The sequence below is a fragment of the Misgurnus anguillicaudatus genome, chromosome 5, assembly GCF_027580225.2.
Source record: "Misgurnus anguillicaudatus chromosome 5, ASM2758022v2, whole genome shotgun sequence".
NCBI lineage: Eukaryota > Metazoa > Chordata > Actinopteri > Cypriniformes > Cobitidae > Misgurnus > Misgurnus anguillicaudatus.
The window spans coordinates 1,575,865-1,591,676 of record NC_073341.2 but is presented as its reverse complement, the minus strand read 5'-3'; the positions used below and the strand labels follow the sequence as shown (position 1 = coordinate 1,591,676).

Genomic DNA, 15,812 nt, shown 5'->3' with positions numbered 1-15,812 from the left:
CAACTGAGCCCATGAAGGAGGGGCAACTAAAATAAAACAATGATCCAGTGCTCTGGAAATTTTAGCAACAGCCCTGAAGTCATCAGTTAGCATTTATAACTATATAAATTGTTAAATGATTTCACTTACCATAAGAGGAAGCAGAATATATGAAAGGCTGTCTGCAGTTAATACAGGAGTTGCCCTGGTTATTCAGCAGAGGGTTATTGGTTGAACAGCGGTAACACATTGGAATCAAATCCTACAACAAACACACAATTACAACTGAAAAACTTTGAAATGTGTTATCTATTTATTTTTTTATTCAACTGAAAGAAAAAAAGGTCTTGGCCATATTTCATCTAAAAGTAAAAAAAAATTGCATATAATTGAAATGTTTTGTACTTGACATTTCTGATTTTCTGATCGTTGTTGTGTAGCAATGTTTTGTTGATGTTTACATGTCACAGATTATTATTTTCAAATAAATAATGACAAACACATACATCTACATGTAAAACAATACAAGCTTTAACATGATGAGCACACACCTCACTGTCATGATAAGGTTTGGAGCGAACCGTCAGGCAGCTAAGCTCCATGCTGTCCTGATAGCGGGCTGCGATCTTTAAGCCTTGTAATTTCTCGAAGGCATGGCGTGCTACTTTATACGCCCCCAGCACTTTACTCTGCTTAGCCAGAGCATACAGCGTATCCCTGAACCACACATTAAGGGTCACACACCAAATGAGTTATACTTAATTATATCATGAAAAACTCTGGCACCAGGGGGTATGGATGTAAATGATGTTATTCATCAGCGACCATTTACTGTAATAAAGTCTGATCACATATCAGATTAGGGCCAAATAAAGACATCTGACATCAAATGCTGTATAAAACATGTCAAACCACTGCCTAAAAATAAAATAATCATTCATAAAATAATTATGTTATTTAAAAAATGAACGCATCAAGTCCAAACACTTTTTGTCTTCCTGTTTTCCTTTACACTAACTTAGGAGTTATGAAATGGTTTATTTGGCATTCATGAGCATCAGTTTGCACACATATAACTCTCCCAAGCACACAACATCAAATACGTATTATAAGAGCTTATAAGTGCTTTTAAGAGATAAATAATAAGAGCACACATTGACCCTCTCATAGGGGTGTAACGATACGCAAAAATCACGGTTCGGTGCGTGCCACGGTTCATTTCATTTTCAGTACAGTAAGGGAAAAATGCAAACATTAAACTGCAGGTTGTTTATTACTATAAACTTTTTTTTACAATTTGTTTACACTTTTTTAAACACTTTTTATTAAAATATAATATATAAAATATATATATAAAATGAAAAAATAATAAATAAAATACTACTGCAAAGTTCTTTTTTACATTATTTTATAACAGTAGGTAACTCTTTTCTTAACCTTCTCTTCTCTTTTCCTACTAAAACCTTGAACTAACAAATTCAATTCCTGAATACATTTATGAACTATTAGCCTACATTTTTGCCACCAAAATTTTCTGTTTTGATTTATTTTGGATTGTTTAACTCACAGTATTGAATTGGCTATGTACAATCTCTGTATAAAAATAATATTACTGCTCTATGTGTAACTGCATAGCAAGCAACATGATGATATACTTATTATACACTCATTTTGAGATTAGTGAGTTGCATACATAGCCATCTTTGATCTTTTGCCCGTTTCTCCTAATCTTTGCTTGTGTCATCAATGTAAGCTGTGACTTTACTTACGAACCCCTCCGCAGCTGAGTAACAGCTGAGTAAGCCCGGGTTACAGCTCTTCTCTGTCCCGACCAGCTGATCGCATTGTGACAATGATATGATTGACGTGAGGTGCAGATGAAAAATCTGATCACGCATTCCTTATTCTCGCTGTCACAGAAAGTGCGTCTCATGATTGCGTAGCAACGAAAGACGCGCAACCTCTCACGCACTTTTGAAATAAAAAAAACAGCGCGTTGACACGTGTTTAACATGCGCTTTTAGACACAACACGTAAACGTTTACATCAATAATCAAACGGATATACAACTAAGTAAATAAAAATCTTTCTGCGGGCCGAATTATGTTATATGTTTGACAGAAGACTTGCGCTGAACGCGGAGACTTCCACCACTTAATATGTTCGTGTGGAAACGCACGTATTATGTTCTGCACAGGCACACACAAAAGATTGCATTCGGCCTTTCGGTGCACGTGTGAAACGGTCCGGTACGAATACACGTACCGTTACACCCCTACCCTGTCATCAGTTAAATCAACATAACATCTAACAGCCAAAAGTGTCTCAAGGGAATCCTCCCAGTATTCAGGAGTGTGTGAGGTTGAAGGATACACTTTGGAGATGCCCACTGGAACATCTTTGGTCAAGTTGTGAAAGAGAAACCGTGAGATGTTGAAGAGAATCTCTGGCATGTGGGAACTGAAGGGCTCGGACATGTAACAACATACGTGAATAAATAAATGTTATAAATGTTTCTACAGCAGAACATGAATTGTTTGAGTTTTATTCTAGCTTCAGTCAGCAATTCAAAAGAAGTCTAACACAACCTGAAAGTAAAATTTGTGAAACTAAATTAATTAGCCAAATCAACTTCTGTGAAAAGGTGGTGGTATACCTACAGAAAACCTTTTATGTAAGTATATTTTTCTTCAAATGTTCCTAATTAGGAACCTTTCCATATTTGTTTGAAACTGCTCGGACCTTGAGTTACTTTCTCATACATTTTTCTTCAGGTGGCACTGTCTCCATTTGAAATAGATTAGATAAATCGAAATCATTTTTTTCCTCATCGAAACCTAAGTAATGAACACTTACCATGTAGCGATGGATAGAATGATACACATGATACAGTTCAGCCAAGTGTTGAAAACTGTGAAACTTCTTTAGCATCTCCTCTTTTATCTCTTTACTGTCTGGAATAGCACATATATATTTACAGGTATTCAAAGACAACAGATACAGAAAAAATTTTACAGAAGAAAGCACAAAGGTTAAACTTTTATAACAAACCAAACTGAAAAATCAAATCATTTTTTTTATCTAGAAATATCATACACCTTAAAATAGGCAACAAATACTCATCAACACCTCTTGCGATCCCAAGACACTGCATGGAGAGCATCCAGTAGTAGTAAGATGCATCGTTAAACCTGCTCTCTACCACAGCATTATGGGTAAGCTGCTCTAGCACTTTGACAGCCTCCGTCTGCCGCCCAGCTTTGTGGAAAGCTAAAATCATCAAAAGAAGATTAAAAAAAATGTGCAGTAATTACAGGGTCACATCTCTCCAGATCTTAATCCCATGAACAAGCAGAGCACTAAAATTGTTTTGAAATCACCCAAGATTTGACCCAGAAGCTAATAACCAGCATGCCAGAGTGAATTGCAGAGGTTATGAAGAAAAAACAACCACACGTGATTATTTAGGTCATTTCTCAACTACAAAAATAAGACCCAAAGATGCGTTTACTAAATTAGTGGCTCTAATGGCAGCAGGTGAAACTTAATATATTTGATATAATTTTGCAATGATGGAATTCTTGGCGGAAAGATTATATTGGGATATTATTTCCTATTTAAACCACCAGGATAAATGCATTTATATTACACATTATATCATTTATCCAATAGGGTACCCATTTATTATTAATTAATATAAAACAGCATACAAAGTAAGACAATGTGTTTTCAAAAAGTACAAATATATAAACATATAAACAAATGTAACAAATGAAAAACAGACAAATAAATATAATGTTAAGATACAGTTGCAGATAGAGCTTTAAGTAGGTACAGTCGTGCCCAAGAATATTGGCACCCTTGGTAAATATGATCAAATAAGGCTGTGAAAATTCATCTACATTGTTAATTCTTTTGATTTTTTATTAAAAAATTCACAAAAATCTATCCTTTCATTGGATAATAAGAATATTATAATATAAGGGGAAATATCATTACGAAATTAATGTTTTTCTCAAAAACTCGTTGGACATAATTATTGGCACCCCTAGAAATTCTTATGAGTAAAATATCTCTGAAGTATACTCCCATTCATATTCACAATATTGAGCAGTCCAGCATGATTGATTATAAACATAAAATCATTCAGCTCTGGCTTCCTGTTTGACAGAAATATAAAGAGGAGGGTAAACAAAGCCCAGATTCCCTTAATCATCCATCACAATCAGAAAAACCAAAGAATATATTTCTGATGTGCAGCAAAAGATAATTGAGCTTCACAAATTGGATGAAGTGGCTTTAAGAAAAGGGCTAGAGCAGTGAAAATTCTCATTTCCATCATCAGGGCAATAATTAAGAATTTACAACCAACAGAAAATGTTACAAAACTGTCTGGAAGAGGATGTGTGCCTATATCGTTCCTAATGTGTGGTGAAAAGGAGAGTTTGAGTAGCTTAAGACTTTCCTAGGGTCACAGCTGGAGAATTGCAGAAAATAGTTGAGTCTCTAATTCAGAAAACCTTTAAAAAAATTGTCAAACAGAACCTAGCTCATTCAAAAACAAACTAAAGCACATTCAGTTATCAGCATGATTCAGTCATGACTGGAACTTTAAATGGGAATGCTTCTATGTTCAGATGAAACAAAAAAGCGCTTTTTAGCAGCCAAAACACTCAAGATGGGGTTGGTGAACACAGAGAGAAAAGTAAAATATACTTCTGTATTTTTAATGTTGTGTGCCTATATTTCTGCTGGATGTCCTGGACATCTTGTTAAGATACATGGCATCACGGATTCTATCAAATACCAACAGATAAAAATACCAACCTCAAAAACAACACAGAAATGAGCTCAAAACCAAGCTTCTGCTACAGTATAGCTACTCCAGTCCTCTGACCTGAACCCCACAAAAAATGAGATAAGTAAACTGAAGAGAAAAAGCACCAACATGGAGCTGGGAATCTAAAGGGTCTGGAGTGATTCTGGATGAAGGATTGGTCTCTGATCTCTGTGTCAGGTGTTTTCTAACCTCATCAGGCATTATACGAGAAAATTTACTGTGGGTTCACACCAGCTGCGTTTGAGGCGTCACATTTGCGTCTACCGTGTCTGGTTTGCCGCGCGTGAAAGTGTAGTCATCAATACATTCACGTGGAAAATCGCGTAATGGGAGGGCCTTCGCCAGCTCCGATCGCTTTCTGTGTCACGTCACTACCAGAGCAAGCTGCTGATTGGTTAACACGGTGCGTTTTTTCACCAAAGTTCAAATTTTTCAACTTGTGCGTTTCCCGGGGCAACACTCAATTCACGCAAATCTACTGCGCTGTGCTAAACGCCTCATTCGCGCCGCGAGACCTCCGGACGCGAGGCAACGCGTCTTTACAATCACTTAACATTGAAATCACTTGTGATTGATGCCTCTACCGCAACTGGTCTGAACGCAGCATTAGACCTGTTAAACTGGCAAATGAAGGTTTCAAAAAGTATTGAATAAAATGGTGCCAATAATTGTGGCCAATGTCTATTAGAGAAAAAAAAAACATTTATTTCATAATGATATCCCCCCCCATTTTAAATTCTTTTTATCCAATAAAAGGATACATTTTTATAAATAAAAGATTAAAAGGATTAACAATGCAGATGAATTTTCACTCTTGCCTTATTTGATCATATTTACCAAGGGTGCCAATATTCTTGGACACGACTGTACTGTTTGTTTTTGTAACTGACCGCGTTTACATGCACCCTGATAATGTGATTCTAGTGGGATTTTGGCAATACTGAGATTATACTTTACCTAATGTAAACACAATAGTTTGATAAAAATAATGCGATTAACCTCATAATTGCAGCAAGTATAATCGTAATAAAAGAGGTGGCGTACGCCGTTTATATTCGCAGTATGCATCCATGTAAACGCTTTAATCGCATTTATACCGCACTAACTGAAGTGCGCGTGTGTTTTAGTCACGCACCTAACCACAAATTCGTTTTAAACTTGACATTAGGAAGTTTTACATGAACTCTGCCAACACGACTCGCTGTCAGCAGCAGTCTGCCTTCATTCAGAAACAGCTCAAATAACACGACAGCAGTGTATAAAAGCTTTAAGGGACATTATAACGATAATTATAACGATAAATATATTAGTGACCACATCATAATGATAACTTCATGCTAATTCGCTCAACGAGCGCGGCATTACCTAATATTGGATATTTCTTGTAATAAAAACTTTTTTGAAATTGTTTACATGTCACTGAATGTATGCTGTTCTTGCATTTACACAGCGGGAAACCAGCAGATGTCCTCAACTCGCTGCGTTTCGCATAACTAAACAATGAATGTAGTAGGTTAATATCTTACCTTTTGGCATAGTCATTGTGGTAGAAAAATTTCACGGCAACAACTGCATCAGCTCTGGATACCTGAGGTAATTTTATGTTATAACCTCAGCAATGAAAGAGCTTTCTACTGCATTTTAAGTGCGTGTGCACTTCAAGTTCAAATATTTGATTGGCTGTCAATGGTTTATCGTTCATCATGTGCCAAAATCGCTATCGTTATAGTTGTTGTGTGAACTCTGCTATTATCTTTAATATAAAACGATTTTTAAAACTATATTTTTATATCATGTGAACGCCCTTTACAGGCACTTATATTTATATCTTCATCACGGCACCGGATAATGAAATACATCTATAACAACGTGTTTGTCATTTAACGTAAGTAAATTAAAACAGTGGACCATATATGTGAGTTCATCATTTGTGCTCTGCATTGGGCTATGTGTGAATAATCCGAAAATAGAAACTGCATGTAACCGGAGTGAAGAGGTTAGCTCCAGTCATGTAAACATCTTACTGCGATTAAGACCTTACTCGCATTATTGGAAATAATCGCATATTGGTGTGCATGTAAACGTGGTCACTAACTTATACAGCTGTCACTTTAAAAACTACTTTCTCCCTAAACTGTTAACTTTACACATAACCTTCTTTTATTTTTACATACATTTTCTTCAAGGGCAATTTTGACTTAATTATGAGCGTATGTGATCTTCAAGTGCAAGCCTGAAAGGAGATCACAGTTCTGACAGGCGGCATGTGCATGTTTGTTCCCGATGAGATGTTACTGGACAGCAGACTTTCTTTACATTTTCAATACATAGAACTCATTTTTCGGTTCTCTTTTGTTTGACAGGATATATCGTCCATGAGTATCAGCTGTTTTTAAACTACCAGCCAAAAGTGTTACAAATTGCTTTTATTGAACAATAGCGTTTTTTGACCGATATATCGGTGCATCTGTAATTGTAATACATTATGATATTGCTTCATATGCATTTATATGAGACTGCAGGTACGCCACACAGGCATCACAGAGACCTTTTCCATGTGTGTATCCTCATGATTTTGTTGGCAAACCATACTTTCAGCGCCACCTATAGAGCGGGAGCATAAGCGCACTTCCTATGTGACTGCGTTAATAATGCTGTAAAGAAAGTTCAATTTCTTGCAAAAATGGATCGATTTGCTTCACAAGTCATTGGGATTACTTTTGTATTGGATATATCTGCTTTGATTTTATGATTCATTCATTTTGGAGATTAAAACTTTAAATATGGAACCATCATATTTGTAGTCGAAATGTAACATACATTTCAAATTTGGTGCCTATTTGATCAATTTTTACATCATTGAAAGAAGGAAGTGCAACACTGAAATCTGTTTTTCTCCTGTCTCAGAAGAAACTGAGGAAATGATGCACGACCATTCAAAAAACATGACTGGGGTTCTAACTATACAAAGCTTAATGCAAATGGGTGAAGTGTCCCTTTAATGCGTTGTCCTAGAATCCACCCAACTCTGTGTAAATATTGAAACAACAAGTTTTGTGTTACTTTTCACACAACTTGTGTTTTATTTTAAAACAAAATCTACAGAACATTACACATAATGTATTAAAATAACACATAATCTGTTAAAAGCTCAACACAAAAAGATGTGTGTGTACATGTGTACGTGTGTGTTGGAAAGTAAGCAGGTCTGTAAAGCTTTTTTTGCTGCCAAAAATGTGAAATTTGTTCTGAAATAAGTACAGTATATTTGAGAAAAGCAGCTTTGCTAAAATGCAAATAACTAAATGCATACAAAAAAGAATGAAGTAAACTGTGTCTGACTGACCTTTCTGTGCATCCTCAAAGCGGTCATTTTCAGCCAGCCACTGGGCATACGACACATAGACATCATTTCTGAACTGTGTCTGTTTCTCCACTAAAGAAAACGCCTGAGAACAGTCAGCAAAGAACAGCAGTTATTTACAATGCATTTACCCTAGTGTGATTTGTATTCCTGATCGAATCAGTCTTTTCAGTGGGATATATAGTATTAGAATATAAATGTAGGGTGGAACTTCTAATGGGATTTAATTGTATCATGGGGCCTATTAGATTGGTTAACTGGTTATGTTGTCCCACTAGTTTAGCCTAATTAACAGCAGCCATAACAAAGTTATTTCAGAGAAGCAATTGTTTCCCTCCAATATAGCATGCATTATTCTATAGTCAGTGATAGGAATAACGGCGTTATAAGTAACCGTCGTTACTAACGGTGTTATTGTTTCAGTAACGAGTAATCTAATAAATTACTGTTTCCCCCGTTAGGGGCCAATCACACGTTTATGGCAGTTGCAGGCGCCTTTTTGGAATGATATTCTATGGGCAGTGAGCATATGCGCGCTGTTTATGTGCCCCAAACGCCTTGCCGTTTTTTGCCGCCGGTCGCAGCATGCGGTTTTGAGAGCGGAGAGTCTTTCCATTGTCCAATCGAATGAGAGGAGAGGAGGGCCTTACGTTGTGGTGAGGGAAGTTTAAAGTTGCTTTGAAGAACCGGACTTCACTCACTCGCTCACTCTCTCCTGTGTGTTTGTGCACCTCTCATCCTCAAAGAAGGTCAAAGCAAGCGCCCTCTTTTTAAAGTTTCTGTTAACATGATAGTTAAAGCGACACCATGTAATTTTTAAACCTTCATAATACATTTTCAAGACCCTTGTGATAGTACATCGACTTTAAATAGGTTGAATGACATGTCTACCACAGCCTGACGGGGTCTGTATCGCTTTTACTCATCCTTTAAAACTTAGGGTTTCAGGTAGTAACCAGAGCACAAAAAAAACTACAAAATTCGACTGCTTTACGGCATACGTCACTTCCTCCACACAATTTTTTTTAAACGTGAATTTTGCTGGAGGCTACTTAACGAGTGTAGAGAGCAACTTCTATTATCTGACTCTGTGGCACCTTGTTAGTGTCATGGACCTATATGACACGGGCGACCCGGATTCGATTCCCCTTTAAGGCAATTTTTTTTTATAAACTCACGATCTTGATTCATACATAAATGCAATCTTCTTTATAAATTACGGCAATTATCTTGCATATAGTTCCCTGTATTCAGAGGCTGCATTCACGTGTTCACGTTTTTACCTTTCTTTTACTGTCTGTATTTATATTACAATTCAGGATGCTATAGCAGTCAAACTTGCTCAAACTCACACAGTGTAAAACCAAACCCTATTCATTCACCAATCCCTATTTATTCACCAATCAGATCCGAGCGTTTCTCTCTTCTCTCTTCCTCATTTGCTGCGTTCCGCTGTCACTCACGTGACGTATTACAAAGCAGCAGAAATACAAGCCTAAACAGCAAGCCTAAACACATCGGTTTACTTGGATTTGGAGCGACAATTTTAACACAAAAGAGAGGAAATACGAGCGCCATTGCGGAAAATCATGGTGGCGAGGGAGAGAGAGACGATGCAACAATATGTGTTTCGAAAAAGGCAAGGAAATACTTCTGGTCGTTTCTCAATTGGAAGGCTGCAGTCTCCGGAGGTCAAATATGCAGGCTGCATACGTCATCAAGCCTGGTTTATTAAGGTAAACTGAGCATTACATTTGCAAGTCATAAGCATACTGCAACAATTTACGATTAACTAAGTAGAATATTCAACTTTATAATTGTTAATATTCTGAAATAAGACAGTCTTAATGACGTATGCAGCTTAGAAATACGACATCCGGAGGCTGCAACCTTCAGATTGAGAAATGGCTTCTGCCACGAGTTCCTCATCAGAAAGTTGTAACATGACTGCGTTTCTCCCTGATGCCTCAAAATGTTGATCGTTTAGGGTTTTAAAGGTTTAGTTTTTAGTTCAGTTTTAAGGTTGGCCAGTTCTTTTCCTTTGCGACAGTGCTGCACCGCTTGTGGCCTCTAGGGGCGCTTGGCGCGAAAAATACATGTCTAGCGCCCCCTAGTGGCCAAAAAGTTCCGTGGCGTGCCTTCAACAGCAAAAGAGGGCTCACACTTCAATATTTGATTGACAAGACAGCTGACTCGGTGGTTGCATAGCAATATAAAAAGCCTTATATAAGCCTTGCGTTTCTAAGCGTTAAAGCACGTTTGGTGTGATTAGCCACTTATAATGGCGTTATCGTTACTGACATTAAAATGCTGCGCGTTACTATAATTGATCTCACTGAAGCGATTTTCACCTGTTTAGGCTCGCTGTCTCGGCCAGACACAGTTTTTCCCTTGTGTGTGTGTGTTAGGAGAAACATAACTGATGATGATTGGTGTGTGTGTGTGTTAGAGGGGGTGAGACATCCACATAGCTGATGATGATTGGTTTAATTTCCATCGTTAGCCAACCAGAGGCAGAGTTCACACACAAGCACGCACAGTCCGACTCCGAGCAGTGTAAAAAAAAGTCTGAGCAGTGTTGCCAACTTGGTCATCGCGCAGCAATCACTTCGAACACACCGGCGACAGGGTGATGGCAAATACAACGAGCTCAAAGGTAGCGGTTGCAAACACAAAGTATAATATAAGCACTACTTTTCCATTGTTGAGGTGAAAGCCAAGAACGTTTGTGTAAAGTGCAACTTATGCCCAGGAAGAAAATGTCTCTCCAGGTCTGTGGCAAGTAATTCTGATCTAATCTATCTATCATGCTGCCACAAAATTAGTGATTTCTCTTTAGTATCCATTTTAGTAATTTTTAATATTTAATATTTGGGGCATCCAAGTATTTTGAAATATTAGATTTTTTAAGTAACGAAATAATTATTTTCCCTGGTAATTAGTTACTTTTATAATGATGTAACCCAGTTACTAACTCAGTTACTATTTGTGAGAAGTAACTAGTAACTATAACTAATTACTTTTTTAAAGTAACATTCCCAACACTGTCTATAGTAGATGATATATGTTAACAAATCTTAAGAGGTTGATCATTATTTACTGTTTTTTTTTCAAATGAGCAAACAAGAGGTGTTTAGAATGGCCATTACTTTGGAGGTGAAGACAGCATTAGTATATGGAGTGAAGAGCACAGACTGGGGTCTTAAGAGCCAATCACGTTCTTAAGAATGACTTTCCAAGAACAGCTATGACAATCACACTCAACAGCCGTTAAACCCCAATAAAATCACACATTGTCATGTATACCTCATCCCATTGTCTGGTCTCCACATGCAATTCCACCAGGGCCTTCAGATCACCCATCTTATTATAAATCTCAGCAGCATAACCATGATGATTTAACTTCTTAAATAGCATTGCACATCTGGATAATGGCTCCCGCTCTGCTTTATCCAACTTACGGGCCAAATCTATTAACCTATAACAAGACAGAGAAAGATTTTATGTAATGTGCTGTTCTGTATGTCCAATGACACTTTAAGAGAACACAGACATAGAACACTCTTTACAAGCATATAAAACACAAGAGATACAATCTCATTGGTTCTTGCATGACTTGTCATCGTCTTGTGACTGGTCATCCAATGCATTGTGATGAGACACACAGACATGCGAGAACCAGTGGGATTACATGTCTAATATTATATTATTAGGTGCCAACATATGTAATGCGATCTAGGAAAACCCTTCACATGGTGAAATTTTACCAATTTTAGGTTTTGTTACCATATGAAAGCTGGGTTCAAGCCTTTCCAAATAGTTTTTTTTTTTTTGTTTCTTTCATAGCTTGGTTATATGAAGTCAGCTGATTGCTGTGATTTTCAGGAACATAATTTTGCAAAAACTGGTTTAAAAAGCAGCAATGAAAATAAAATCACAACAATCAAGTATTGCAAGTAAAAGTAGCTTTACCATGGTAAAATACTTATTTTAGTGACTATACATGTTGGTAAAGATACAAAAAGGTCACTTTGACCCCAGAGAACACACAACACACAAATGTGAACATTAATTGTATCTGTTTATTATGACAGTCAATGTATTTCACTTTATTAACCCATTCTGTTTATATAAGAGCCTTATTGCTCTAACATACTCGAAAACTCTTGAAATTTGGCAGAGACGTCAGAGTCGTCAGCCATTAGGACTGGGCAAAGGCTGGAACATGGGCGTGGCAGGGGGGCTCTGTAGCTCCCCCTGTAATGCAAAAACAAACATTGGTGCAGAGATCGGACAAACATGTACGCACATGTAAGAGAGTTGGTACGTATACAGATTAAAGGTGTCACGACTTCGATTTTAAATCGAAATCGATCAAAATTAAGTCACAACCTCGAACTTCGGATTAAAACATGGAATCGTTGATGCTGCCACGCCCCCACGTCACGTCCGGTTGACTTGCCAAGCGGAAAAAAAAAACACACGTGTTGAGTGCTGTGAGTCTAACTTCACTAGCTACAGCCAGTTAAAAAATAGCATGGCAGATGCAGGAGACAGCACGCAAGCTGTTCTTTACGTGGTAAACAAAAAACAGCACAGCAGAGCAGCGTCTGTGACAGAACTGGTTGTTTCTTTGAACTGAGATCCATTAAATTTTACAACAACTACTTTCAGTTGCTTAAAAGTTATGAAAACAGCATTTAAACATGACTTATTGGGGTATAGTCTCACAATCTCATCTGACGGTAATAAAAGTGTGTTTTTAAGGTGCAAAGTACTGACAGATGTTCATTCAATTCAATTCAATTCAATTAAATTCAATTTTATTTATATAGCGCTTTTCACAATTGGTTATTGTTTCAAAGCAGCTTTACATTAATAGAAGCAGTGTAAAGCACAGAAAAACGACAGATAGCACAGCATAATACACGATAGCACAAGCAGCTAAATTTGCTGCGGCTATGAATCAACATTATAAGCGTGTGTATTGCTAATGTAACGTAAAGAAGAGGGTGCTAAGTTAAGCCCAAGAAGGCTGCCTCCCCGGGTTGAAAAACCCCCTAGGAGAAAAAAAACCCCAGGCTTAGCCGAGGAAGTAAAAAAAAGTCCTAGGAGGGAAAAACCCTTGGGAGATATATTTATATATACATTGAAACGATTAAGGATATTAGGCGGAGGTTAAGCGGGTTCTGCCGGTGGTCGTTGGTCATGCATCAGCTGGGCATCACGTTGAAGGTCAGCCGGTGACATGGAGTTTCGTTTTATCATCTACGTACGTGTACCATATGTTTCCACTGGCAGAACGACTAACATGGCAAGGCATCTCCGGGTTCAAGATAAAAGTCTAGTCTAAAAATGGCATAGCAACACGTTCTTTCAAAAAATAAATAGAGTAAAATAGAGAATTGAACCGCGACCTTAGAATCAAAAAATTAATCGAACCGAGGATTTGGAGAACCGTGACACCCCTAACATAGATCTCATCGGTTCGAACAACTTTCGCACTGAAACCTAATAGCTCCGCCCAGCAGGAAGTCAGCCATTTTGGATTGTTTAAAAGTGCATGCAATGAACTTTTAAATACTCCTCCTAGGGAATTCCTGCGGTTGACGACAAATGTGGTGAACATGATGTCAAGACATTGGAGATGCTAAATTGCAAAGGGATTTTCGATATCTCGAACAGGGCTTAACATTTGTTCTACTTACTAAGAAAATCATAGTTCAAGTTGGCGTAAAACTTAATAATTTTTTAAAAGTTGATGTTATATACAAATAATATTACTTTGAAATAAGCAATTATTACAGCTTTAAAAAATTAAATATATAACTCTGACTTTATCAAGTATATTGATTAAAATAATCTGTAAATTAAATACTTATATTAGGAAGGCGTATACATCGAATAAAATATGTACATTTTACACAAAATTTCGGTTCAATTTCTAGTAATTTTGGTTCATCCAACTAAAAACAAATCACATAACTGACATTAAAGGTCACGTTCTTTCTGATTCCATTTTTTAAACCCTAGTTAATGTGTAATGTTGCTATAATAGCATAAATAATACCTGTAAAATGATAAACCTCAAAGTTTACTGCCAGGCGATATTTTCTTTAACAGAATTCGCCTTTAAAATCCTACAGCAAACGGATGGTTTGACTACAGCCCCCTACTTCCTGCTTTAACGACGTCAGTATAACAGTTTTTTTGACTAAACTCAGCCCACAGGAAGACATCAGCCTTTTTTGAGGACAGTGAAAACAGCAGTATACAAATAAGTAAATTGTGTGAAAAAAAACGCGTTTCTTTATACGTGAATCATGAACACATGTTATATTGTGCACTGTAAACACAATCAAAGCTTCAAAAACACAGAAAGAACGGGACCTTTACAGTAAGAGATTTTATTAAGTTACTTTAATCATTTATTTTAGAGATATTTACAAAGCCACTGAATAATTTTTTACAGTGTGTACATTATGATCTTACGATATTATTAAATGCATATAAATAAAAATATGTAAAAATAAATAATGAAAATATCATACATGGACTGTATGTAAGCATATGTTTTCTTGTTCAGTCCATGTGGGTTTAAACACCTTTTTTCTAAAGAAGAATTTTAAAACTTTATTGTGGTAGTTGAGAAGAATTCCTCTTTTCATATCTAAATCATTTTGAGCACAATATAAACGTTGTTGTTTATATTTTAATTGTTAATATATTTAATTGTTGTTTAATTGTTATATAAGAATACATATTTTTTACAACATTTTTAACATATAGATAATATACGTTTAGTGTGTTGTGTGTATTTCCTAATTATACTGTAAGCTTTTGGTGAAATTGCAACAAAACTAAAAGTTACAGTACAGTACAGTTACATATTCTGCAAGCACTCATTTCTCCATAATGATGTCGTTTACTTTTTTAATAACAAATTGTAGCTGTCGGGCAGAAACCTCTTATCTCAATTGTTTGTAAAACATATTTAATGCTAACTTTACTTGCAAATTCAAATATATATATATATGAAGAGTTTGGTTCCAAAACGCAATAAACGCCATTTTTGAAAAAAATGAGTTACTGCCAGAATCAGTATTATATCAGGTCAGTATTAAAAAGTAAATTCTTAATTTTATGCAAAATCCAATTTCCGCATTATTCTGTCATCTTTTCTCCCTTTTTTCCCAAAATGCAATAAACGCCACTCCCCCTTTTCTACAGAATGCCATAAATCCACTCCTCCACAGATTACAGCGCACCTCACGCAATGTAAACAAAGAATGGCGGCGCGTTGAGTACACGGAATCCTAGTTTTCAATTCAATTCAATTCAATTCAATTTTATTTATATAGCGCTTTTCACAATACTCAATTGTTTCAAAGCAGCTTTACATTAATAGAAGCAGTAAAAGCACAGAAAAATGACAGATAGCACAACATAATACACAATAGCATAAGCTGTCAAATTTGCTGAGGCTATGACTCGACATTATGAACGAGCGTATTACTAATGTAACGTCTAGGAGAAGAAGCTAAATTAAGCCCAAGCAGGCTACCTCCCCGGGGTAAAAAAACCCCTAGGAGAAAAAAAACAAAAACCCCGGGTTGTTGAGCCGAGGAA

At 36.6% G+C, this 15,812-nt stretch overlaps 1 protein-coding gene across 1 annotated transcript in view; it reads right to left on the bottom strand.

The window, feature by feature from the left end:
- The window catches only part of ift122 (intraflagellar transport 122 homolog (Chlamydomonas)), a 171,224-nt gene that overhangs the window by 16,530 nt on the left and 138,882 nt on the right, over positions 1-15,812 (bottom strand). Inside the window, exons 19-25 of the mRNA XM_073867399.1 lie at positions 11,490-11,661; positions 8,166-8,268; positions 3,109-3,249; positions 2,830-2,933; positions 2,353-2,447; positions 531-696; positions 130-241 (exon numbers count right to left, since the gene is read on the bottom strand). Of these exons, the coding sequence (XP_073723500.1) occupies positions 130-241; positions 531-696; positions 2,353-2,447; positions 2,830-2,933; positions 3,109-3,249; positions 8,166-8,268; positions 11,490-11,661 (893 nt within the window). The remainder of the gene's footprint in view (positions 1-129; positions 242-530; positions 697-2,352; positions 2,448-2,829; positions 2,934-3,108; positions 3,250-8,165; positions 8,269-11,489; positions 11,662-15,812) is intronic.